The sequence below is a fragment of the Poeciliopsis prolifica genome, unplaced genomic scaffold, assembly GCF_027474105.1.
Source record: "Poeciliopsis prolifica strain line A6 unplaced genomic scaffold, Auburn_PproV2 SCAFFOLD031, whole genome shotgun sequence".
Classification (NCBI taxonomy): Eukaryota; Metazoa; Chordata; class Actinopteri; order Cyprinodontiformes; family Poeciliidae; genus Poeciliopsis; species Poeciliopsis prolifica.
This window is the reverse complement of record NW_026562406.1, coordinates 128,904-140,069: the sequence shown is the minus strand read 5'-3', so window position 1 is coordinate 140,069 and position 11,166 is coordinate 128,904. Positions and strand designations below refer to the sequence as shown.

Genomic DNA, 11,166 nt, shown 5'->3' with positions numbered 1-11,166 from the left:
CCTACACTTGAAAGTGACATTGTGCTGATTACTTTACGTATCTATGCTCAGCTGTAAACGTTGGAACCATCCTCCTTCCCCGCTCTTGAGATTGGCACCTGCTACTGTACCTTCATTTTTTTTTTCTCCCTCATCCAGTACATTAAGGAAAGTCTTTAAGTCTGAGAAACTCCCCCAGTAGCAGAAAAACAATACTTAAAGGAATGGTTTGAGATTTTGGAGGTGAGTTTTGGTTTAAAGGTTATTAGCATCTAATATGTTACCGGCAGTAGTTAACTCTTTTGGTTAGTGAAAACATAGGAGTGGCTTAAGTGAATTCTTGCTTATTAATTTTTACACTCATTTCTTTTGGGTAGATCCAACTTTTTCACCTCCTGATGCGATTCAGATATTGAGGATTTAAGTATTAGCCAATACGATAATTACCCAGTACAATATTGGGATGAATCATATGTACTTTTAATACTTATTTTGTAGAGTGAAATATTAGAAGAGGCGTGATCAAGTGATGATATTTGAGAACAATTATCATTAACCGATGCGTCTGGATAAGGGGTACAAGCGCTGCTGGATAGAAATGCTGGGCCAGACTAAATGCTGGAGCGCAGTGCTGGAGTAGAGATTTCAGATGCAGGCTGATATAATCTGATACTTTTTGGCTGATATGGAACAGATATCAGATATCGGGACTCCTCTTCCCTGTTGGGACCTATAGCTGGAGTGTTTCTTAGACTGGAGGAGTTTTAAGATGTTAATAAGCCTCTGTTTGATTTACCATAAGTGAAGATGCCACGAGAGTCGGGCTGCTACCACAACTAAACTTCAAAAATTCCAAACTATTCCTTTAAAACATGCCAAAAAGACAAGCGACAGCTTCCCAGGCTAAGTGCCCAGCGGTGCTCGTACTTGTCTTCCATTGTGTGAAGTAAAGCCACATTTATTTGCATGTGATATATTTTTTGTTTTGTTTATTTAACTTGTATTGATAAAATAACAGGCTGTTAAAGTGATTCTTGTCAGAGAATTTGAATTAGGTAAAAATTAAGAAATTTGAGAACACCAGGATTGAACAATATATTTTTTTTCTGCATGGAACATTTGTTTGAACGACTCCTTTTAAATACTTGCTGCTTTTTTTTTTTTTTTTTTTTTTTTTTGAACAGATCCTTTGCATCAGTGGGTGGTTTTAAATGTGCTTGGTGATAATTTCAGTGTAATGTTGTAGTTATTTACTTTTAATGAATGTTTAAGTGGGATTTAATGCTATTTTTGAGTTCAATAAATCAATTTTTTTTTCTATCAGTTTTTCCCTCAGTGTTTTTTTTAATTATTATTATTTATTTGAACAGTTCTGGATGACTTGTGACTTAATGATGAGTTTTTTAGTGGCAGGAGCATCAGTCCAACACTTCCCAACCTGGGAAGCCGCAGCAGAATAAGCTTCCATAATGACACTCCCCACTAACAACTGTGCGCCGTATAGAAACGCAGGTTTAAGAGTTTTAGGGGCCATCACGCAGCAGGAAATATCAAAACAAAAAGAACGTACTGTAATCTCGTTTTCCTCCATCAGTTTTCTGTAAAAGGTGGCGGTTTCTAAAAATGAAACGGGAGCCCCCTAGTGGTCTATATTAAAACAGTCCTGTAGCTTGGGGGTTTTGTCATTCAGAATATTTCACCTTTGGGCACAAAGGGGACCTTTAAGCAACATTTCATTTGAAAAACAAGCCACTTTTCAATGAAGTTGAAAAACCTATAGAATATGCCCTTCTGTTATTTTTATAGCAACTTTGAATAATCCCTGCAGGTTTGATACTTCAGAAGTCGGTGGCTTAAAAAGAAAAAAGATTAAAGACTTTTTTTTTGCATACCAACAAAAAAGCAAAATAGTTTAAATGTTTACAAAACTTAAAAAAATATGGAATCATGAGACAAGAATAACTAAAAACACAAGAAAATCTAAATGGACAACAAATTCTATATTTTGATATTAGTGATAATCTGTTGTTACCTTCAGCAATGAATATGAGTCTGTGTAATATTGCATTAGAAGGCTCCAAGAAAATCTATTAACGGGAATACAAGTACATTTTTCTAGTTTTGGTAGGAATGCAATTTAACTGACTTGGACCAAATATTACGCCTCTGGGCCAACGGCAGGCTTTTAGGTCACCTTGCTCACACACACCTTTTCATCTCTGCACACAGTTTTTATCTGGGACTGAAATCAGAGCTTAGCTTTGTTTTCAAGCCACTTTTGATAGTATGCTTATGAACAGCTCATCTCAAAACACCTAGAAAATGTACCACAGGATGAACCAGAACTTGCAGAGGGCCAGGTTTCTCTTCTTGATCTCTTGGCTTTTTACCTCAGTTTTTTTTTTCAGGATGCAAACATTTGAAAATACAAAAAAAATAAATAAATAAAAATTCTACATTAAAATATGAAAAACTAATTCAAGGCAATATTGTAGTGAAAAACAAAATAAAGTATGAATGCCGCTGGATCTTTGCGTCCAATTAGGAGAAGCAAAACCTACTTTGTTCTAATTGTTCTGTTTAGTGCAGAATAAGACGATATGTGAAATTGACCATTTCACTGGAAGCCAGAAGTGCTGTCAATCAAGCTTCTGTACACGGTGCTCAGTGTAGAGGAGAAACAATTTACCATTACAAAAATTTTTTATTTGTCATTATCAGTGGTCATGCTAACTAGTGTTAGCATTCACAACAGGGTCTGTTGTAGCAACCTATAGGTGTAGGAAGGGGAAGTGTAAGAGCAGAGTTCAGAGGCATAATTGGCCTCCTCCTGACTCTGATTGGTAGTCTCAGGGTATTTCTGCAGATGCCAGTAGGACCACAAGGAGGAGGCAGAGGAGCACAATTTTTTTTTTCGCAGATTATCTGACTCATACTGTCACCAAATAGTGACAGTTTTGGCATACATACATTATATTCTATTCGTCAACATGTCTGAAATACTCTCACCATTTATTCCCTAACATAAACACCGCGGTTGCAGTAGAAGCTAAACGTTCGCTATCCTCTTGAGTCTTTTCTTCATGTCTGCAGATTCCTTTTTTTTTTCTTGTCTAAAAAGGCAGAGTTTGTTTTGTAGAACGCAGCCCTAACCCCACGTGTTACATTTCCACGGCCCCGTCACATCGGCTGGCCTCCACCATGTTGGAGGAAATCCGCCCCTGGGCTGCTCCTCACTCCCTGTCAGATTACAATCTAATCCGAGGAGGCGAAGGAGGAGAAGGACGCGCTATCAAGACGCTGCCTGCATCTTGGAGGGCGTCGTGCCGCGCCAGTTTTTTCTTCTTCTTCTTTTATATATGCGTGTGTGTGTGTGTGCGCGCGCGCACTGAATAAAGGCGTCTCTAGATCCTGCTGTCACTTTTCTCCCCCCCCCCCCCCCCGACCCCTGCAAATCACGACGGGCGGGTACAAAATGAGCCGGCGCTCCTTTCGCTGCTCTTTCTGCTTGTCCGCTGACTTGCCAAGGCGTTAAGATGTTAGCTGGCTAACTAGCTGGAAAAGAGTAACTAAATCGGATTACCTGCTTCCTCTGGGGGAACGCATTTGTTGCGCGAGCTCGTCAATTCCCCGCAGCTCCGATGCTCCTCGTGCGTTTTCATTGTTGCTTCTTCTCGCTCGTTCCATCCCCAGAATTGAGTCCAGAGCCGCGACTTTAAGCTTTAATCATTCGCCAGCGTCAGTACTGTACGCTCGTCTGGTTGTCGGCGAATTTACAGCAGGAGACGAAGGGGAGCCGGCGGCGGGGAGCGCGCGAGGAGCCGCCGAACATTGAAGTGGTACCGCTGACCCAGCCGAAAGTCTGGACGGGCGGACCGACGCGCTAGCCTCTGCCGCCGGATAGCCGGACCCAGAACCGAAGCTCTCTCCCCCGCTGAAGGCAGCAGCCAGCCGAAGCAGAGATGTCAGGGAAGGATAAAGACAAAGACAAGGAGAAACAGTCCACCACAGACCGGCTTGTCAAAGGTGAGTCACTGCCGCATGGACAGCGAGACCACCTGTAGCTTCTGGACAAACTTTACACTCTTTGTTCGAATGAGAAGGAGAGAAATTTTTGTTCTTGTTTGAAAAAAGAAGAAAAAAAGTGATTCCTACTTTCTGTTGCTTGGATACACATTTTCTTCTTCTTTCTGTGGCCCTGAATGATGTTTCACCGTGGCATGAATTTGATCAATTGTATAAATATTTAGTTGAGGCGCAGAGGTCTGCATCTGTCAGTCGGTGAAATCGGGGCAGGTTGTTGTTCGAATATGTTCGGCAAGATTTTAAAATGAATTTCACATGAGAGCATCAAGACAACTTTCAAGTGATCGTGGTTGTAGATCTAAGACTTTTACATTCTGAGGAAATTTATGTCCTTCACTTTTCACTTCGGCTTCATAGAAACTGCGACCTCAAAACATAAAAATCTTCTTAAATTATTAATAATGCTAAAAAATGTTTTTTATAAAGTTTCAAATGGAATGTTTGACATTCTTTGATATGTTTTTGCCTGACAGTCATTAGAATAAATGGTTAATTATTTGTTACCTTTTTATTCAAAGAGTCACATTTGTATCTGTTGAATATGTTTTTATGTTTGAAACAGGGAGAGAGACATTCTGCTATGAAACAAAAATACTTACTTTTTTCCTCCAAAATGAATTGTAAAATTTTGAAATGAATATGAATCACTTAACATGCGTAAGGGAACCCACGCCTATTTAAGCATGCATGTCAAATGAAGGGATAAATTATGAACCAACTATTTGGTCAATCAAAAACAAATCTTCAGGAAAACCAAAAGTGGAATTTGTCATATTCAAATGTTAGCAATATCACAACGTTCCTGTTTTAGCAGGAGTGGAAAAAAAATAAAAAATCTGAAACACATTCTGGTTATTTCACATTACTGTCGGGAATCCTGGAAACAAAATTGTGTAATGGTAAATATCTGTGCACAAATAGCAGCTGTAAACTCACTTACTCACCAGGGGCCCCACTAAAACTCTTGTGGCAGAAAACCCCCAAATCAAGGGCCAGAAGAGAACCTCATGGGTTTTCTGATGCTGTTGTGATATTTAGAGAGGGATGACAGGAGGGGGCTGAGCAGAACCAAGAATAAGTCAAAGATAAATGTGCATTCCTCATAGATCCTTAATAGTGACAGATATTATACATATATCTGGCTTGGATGGCCAGTAAATTTATGCTGCTGGCTGTTGTGTTTCTTTGGGTTTGAACATGGTAATGAGCAGGGCCGGATTTACAAGGACGTGGGCCCCTGGGCTAGTGAAAGTCTCAAACCTGTCCTAAAAACATTACTTAGTTCTTTATGACTTTTTTTTGCCAACGTTATTAAGAGCCACTGTGGAAGTGGCTCTGAGGACTAGCAAGACCATGCTACGAGATGTTGGAGCCGTTGTAGATAGAAAAGGAATAGTACAGTACATTTCCACAAAAAACTGAAATTTTTGGATTAATCTCAGAAATGTTCTAGAACAAACTCAGAAACTTCTGAGTTTGAAAAGTTGCCTGAAGACAACTCAGGAGTTTTTAGATTAATCTCAGAAAAAAAATTGCTGAGCTTTAATGAGTTTGAAATGAATTGCTTTTGAAACTCAGCAAACATTTTTTCTCACATTAGTTCCTGCAAAAATGTCAGAGTTTTTTCCAACAATTTTTTTTTCACTTTTCAAACTCAGAAATGTCCATGTTTGTCTTTTTTTCTATCTGCAATGGCCCCAATACGCCATCATATGACCACACCCCTCCCCTTGTTGAACTTTTTTCTCTCAACACACACACACACACACACACACACACACACACACACACACACACACACACACACACACACACACACACACACACACACACAAAAGTCCAGCAAACAAACCAACTTCTTAGCAATCTTTGCTGTCTTATCACAGTTAGCAAAACAAATCTGGTTCCTTCCCGCTCAGCTTGTGGTGGCACTTTGAACAGACATGCCATCATTTGTTGTTTTTGGATCAGAAGGAGAGAAAGGATTCATCTCTGCCCCTGCAGAGGCTGCCTCCTTCACCAGTACCACTACTTAACACCATCGCAGCCCACATCCCGGTCTGTCTGCAGGGGCACTGGGAGAATGTCCTGCCAGAGGACTGGAATGCTGCAGCGTGAGCCAGTGGGGAGAGAGTGAGTTAATTGTGGAAAGAATCTCCCGAGCAATGTTCCCAACATGGCCAGTCACAGTGTGGAGAGGGAGAGGAGAGATAGCGCTGTAAGCTGCTGTTGGGAAACCCCGGGTCATGCAGCTTGTTTTCGATTTTGTACACCACAACCGTCCTAAAGCGAATTTAAAATAAGTTTATTTCCATCTGAAATAAAATAATAATAATAATAATAAGTGAAACGCAACCACTAGAGATCACAGCCTGCTATGCAAGTACGCCCCAGGCTGGCTGATTTAGCTTTCAAGGCTAATACATTCACCGATAATGAGAGTAATCTGAAGTGGACTTCATGATTCATCCGGCGGCGGTACCGCTCCATTCATCTCCACCCAGCCGCATCTTTGTAATTCAAGCCCGGCCTATTGTGGCGATTTGTGAAACAATAGCCACCATATTCTAGAGGCTGGCTCATGTCGCTGTCAAAAACATTATCCTGGACGGACAGCGCGCGGCGGATGGTCTCCTCTTTGTGCCTCGTGTCGTTTGTTGTCATGCCAGACCGGGGGATGAGGGGAGGGGGGCTAGTGGTGACGTGGCGCGCGCGCGTCTGCACTTCTCAAGAGTTCATCCAACATTCATGCTAATTAGGCCAGACGGGCTTTAATAAGAAGCCATTGTCAGGGTGGTGATAGTTGATTATTATATTGTTAGATCATTAGTTTTTAGCTAGCTTAAGCTTTTTCTGGGTTATGTGTTGGGGAGGAAAATTGTGGTTTAGTTCACCCTGTCTGCATACCCCTCCCCCCCCCCCCCCCCCCCACACACACACAGACACGTACAAAACTATTCACACCCCTTGAACTTGACAGCCCAACACAGAGTGCAGGGCCGTGCAGAGATCTTTGGAGGGGCAGGGGCTCAAAGTGAAGAAAAGGCACATTGAAGAAGAAAACACCAAACAACAACATAGAAGCAACCCATATTAATCAATAATTTAATTTGGATCATACTATATCATTGCCATCATGCGGGGCAATGCAAAGCAAATGTAATATATTTTCCCCAACAAGTATAAAGTTGCTGTTTCTGCTGCTGACAGTCCTGGAGGGCTGAGTTGATCTGAGACAGTAGCTGTTAAACAGACCAGAGGAGAGAAGGTCGCTGGTTATGAAGTTATGAAATAAGCAAATTTGCTGCTATTTTACTAATTAAGCCCTATAATATATATTTGACCTCTACAACAACTTGGCTGCAGACTGATTTATAGACCAAAAAAGCTCAAAGGGGTTAACTCAATATAATTTTTTGATGTTAGCACCTCTGAGATCTATTTTTACAAGACTGAACTTTCTAGGCAAAGAAAACTCAGTAGCTGGTGGTAGGAGCCATTCAGCGGACCCTAGAAATGGTTTAATTGTAACATAAACTATATTTCAAAACCTGTTGCGTTCATTTGTAGAGAATTACAGTGTTAATACATTGCATTTTTTCATGCACTCAGCTCAGAAAAAAAGTACATTAATTAGGAAGTTTACTTTGTAAAAGTTTAAAGAATCATCTTGATCATTTGATTGTTGTGTTACCATGGCTACAATATGGTGTAATATTTGGGTTTGGGTTAGTGTACGAATACATCACTGATTTATCACTGTATTCAGTGATTGATTTTAAACTCAGTCAGTAGACCTGGTCTCCCTCTCACAGGTTCATCTTATTGATATTTGAACATGTTAATGATGCTGAAGCTTGTCTGTGTTTACGGCCGAGGCGGATTTTGTCCCGCTATTGCGAGGACAATTACGAAAATACAAATAGCAACAGTTTTTCTTCTTGTTTTGTTTTAATTCACCTTAAATAACTGAAATTTACTGTCACGATAAATCAAAATTTTTATTGCGACTAGAAATTTTTCACGATAAATGATGAACCATATGTTCAGTCGTTCATCATATTGTGAAATGAGATTTTTTTTTCTCGTTTCTCTTCACTTCTTTGTTGTGAACTATCACACAAAGGTGTATTTGGCCATCATGTAAACTTTTGAAATTTTTTGCAGGAATGTCTTCAAGTCTTGATCCTGCATGCAAATAAACCCAGAATTAATTGATTGTTATTATTATTACTATTATTATTGGATGCCCTGTGATGGACCAGTGATCCATCCAGTGTGACCCCGTCTCGCCCGTCGGCCGCTGGAGATAGGCGCCAGCTCCCTTGGCGACCCCACTGGCGATAAGCGTGTTAGAAAATGAATGGATGGATGTTTCTATTGGACAGCAAGAAGGCCACATCTACTTAAGTTGGACTAAGTTTTCAGTCCTTTGCCATTGAGACCCATTATTACAGTCCAGCAAGCGTAATGACTTCCTGCGACCGCTTGTAAATTTTTGTTGAAAACGTCTGCCTGAGTTTTTTTTTTTACAATCCTGATGTGTTCCCCCATTCTTTCTTCAAGACCTTCCAGGTCCTGCTTTGTGTGCGCTCAGGTCCTTTCCCATTATGTGCGGCGAGGCTTTTAAGTAAACAGCCCTTGGATCTGGAAGCCCTCGCTAAGAGAGGCTTTACCTAATCTGTTCTTAAGGCTTGTACCTCAGCTTACAGCTCTCTTCGTGGCCGTGCCTTGTAGGTCTGGGAGCACTTACTGTTTATTTATACCTCACCGGTCAACACATGACAGCTTGTCCTCAGCTCCGGGCGAGTCAAGCCTGGTCCGTGCTGCTGCTGCTGTCTGTGGCCGAACTAACATCAGTTACTGGTAATCCTTCACTTTCAGTCAAACACCGCCTTCAATCCTGTGTTTAGTGCCTGGACTCTATTAGATCAGCTGTAAAGACAAAGTGTCATGTTCTGTGTTTACTATGACAACAATAGAGAACTTGAATCCAGCCAACTATACACTTATACACAGCTTTGATTATGGACAAACACCCACACTAAAACCTCCTTACTGCCGCTTTCAGGTTGCACTTTGATTTACCCTGTGAGGATAAGATAACATTCTTAGTGTCTCTTTTTCTCCTTCCTGTTCTTGTTCCTCGCCTCTCTGGCACAGCTTTTATCACATGGAGCAGTCCTCATCTGCACTGGCTGATATTGGAATATGTGTCACATTTGGTAGCATAGGATGACCTCTGCGCAGACGTTCACATTGATTCGATTATCAGGAGTGTTGGGTCTGACCATCAGTGATGGCAAATACCGTCTGTTTTTTTAATGCCTCTATAAACTGGCTGAAGTAAAGTTTGTTATTCATGCTGCGTTTCTTGTAATCAGAGATCTCACCCAGAAATCGGTCCCTGGTTTTCAGCTCGCTCGGCCTGGATCAGTGGTCGGTTGTTTGCAGGCCAGTGCAGTGGGAGCTGGTGGAAAAAAATCTGATAGATTTCTATTCCAAGTCATACTGTAAAATAACGAGGAGGATTAGATTAGCTAAAAGTAAAATGTCTTCTCACTAACTTAATATACAGTATCTACACATTAAAGCTGGCATATGTAACTTTTATTAAGAGAAAAAAATTATATGTTTTTTTACATATTTATAGAAATATGTAAAAAAATCTGTCACTATGTTGTGACAGTATGGGACAAAAAAATATGTCTCAAAAATCAAGCTCCTCTGTCTTCCAACTAGAAACAGCTAATCAGAGCTAATCACTGCCATCCTTACCCGGGTGTTGCTACTCCCTCAGCAAAGCCTATGGTGAGTGCTAAGGCTAGTTAGCATAGCCACCAATGAAAGCAGATAAATGGTTTTCCTGAAATAGTGAGTTGACTAATATTTAGCTACATATTAGCTAAATGTGCTAATTTAGCACAAAAGCTTCCTTCTGGCTCTAATTGGTTGCTTTTGGTCGGGAATGCTGCATTTCTTCAGATGGCAATAGCAGCACACACAGGAGGTGGAGGAGATCGGTCAGTCCACAGATTATCTGTCTCGTACTGTCACAACATGGTGAAAGTTTCAGGTTCCGTTGAATCGGGGCAAATTAACCCGGATCTGAGTTAAACAATTCCCAAGAAGGATGAAAATTTCATAGGACATCTGCTTTGTTTTATCCCTTTGAACTTTATAAATCTGTGTCATGGAACTCGTTGGATTTAGAAATGTTGTCAGACTTTTCAGAATCTTAGTTAAGTTCGGGGAAGTGGCCCGGTACACACAAACTGTAGCAGGTTTGGGATCTTAGATGGGCCCACCACCTACTACTCTGTAAGTAGTAGGAAATGAGATATTTATCATTTAAAACATGAGTATGCCCCCTTCATGTCTGCTCCATACTTTGGATTTTTAAACTTACCTACTAGAACAGGTTCTGGATGACACTCTTGGTATAGTTTAAACGGTATTATTTCAATTAAATTGAGAATATATAAGCCTGTAGAATTAAGCAACCAATCAATTAATCAGATGACAATTTATAATAAGCTTGATCATTTCAATTTTTCTCATTCATGCTTTTTTTTTATTAACAATTTTGTTTACAAAGGCATCACAATCCATTTAACTTTTTTTTTTAATTTTCTGATTTTGGTTGTTTTGTTTTGGATATTTAAATTTCTGCCAGTTCCAGTGCAAAGTTTTCTGCACAAAGTTAAAGTGTATTGTTCTGTGAGACGGAAAACTTGCTTTATTATGCTATTATCAATATATAATTCAGAAATTGTCTTAAAACAATAATATTAATGTTTATCACATTAATTACTAGGACAATTAATTATCCAGCAAAATTTGTTGTAGAATCAAACACATTTTTTCTAGCATTCTTTAACGGTCCCAATGCATTATTACAGCTTATAATTAACTGGGGAGCTTGTAGTTAAAATTTGAATACTACAGATAAAGCATAGAAGTAAAAGTAGCATAGAACAACTTTTTAAAATGATTTTCGCTTCCAGTGCTAAAATACGTACTGAAATAAGTTTAACTGCTGCGATGTGTCAATGAAGGAAAAATCCAACCCTCCTCCACATTGGGACATCGAACACGTCA

General features: G+C 40.1%; 1 protein-coding gene across 4 annotated transcripts in view; it reads left to right on the top strand.

Moving 5' to 3' along the window:
- The first annotated feature begins 3,450 nt into the window (after positions 1-3,450).
- ppp3cca (protein phosphatase 3, catalytic subunit, gamma isozyme, a) overlaps positions 3,451-11,166 on the top strand; it is a 33,074-nt gene continuing 25,358 nt past the window's right edge. For all 4 annotated transcript variants that reach the window (XM_055050698.1, XM_055050697.1, XM_055050696.1 and 1 more), the window contains exon 1: positions 3,451-4,005. In XM_055050698.1, coding sequence (XP_054906673.1) covers positions 3,942-4,005 — 64 coding nt within the window. In that variant the 5' untranslated portion in view covers positions 3,451-3,941. The remainder of the gene's footprint in view (positions 4,006-11,166) is intronic.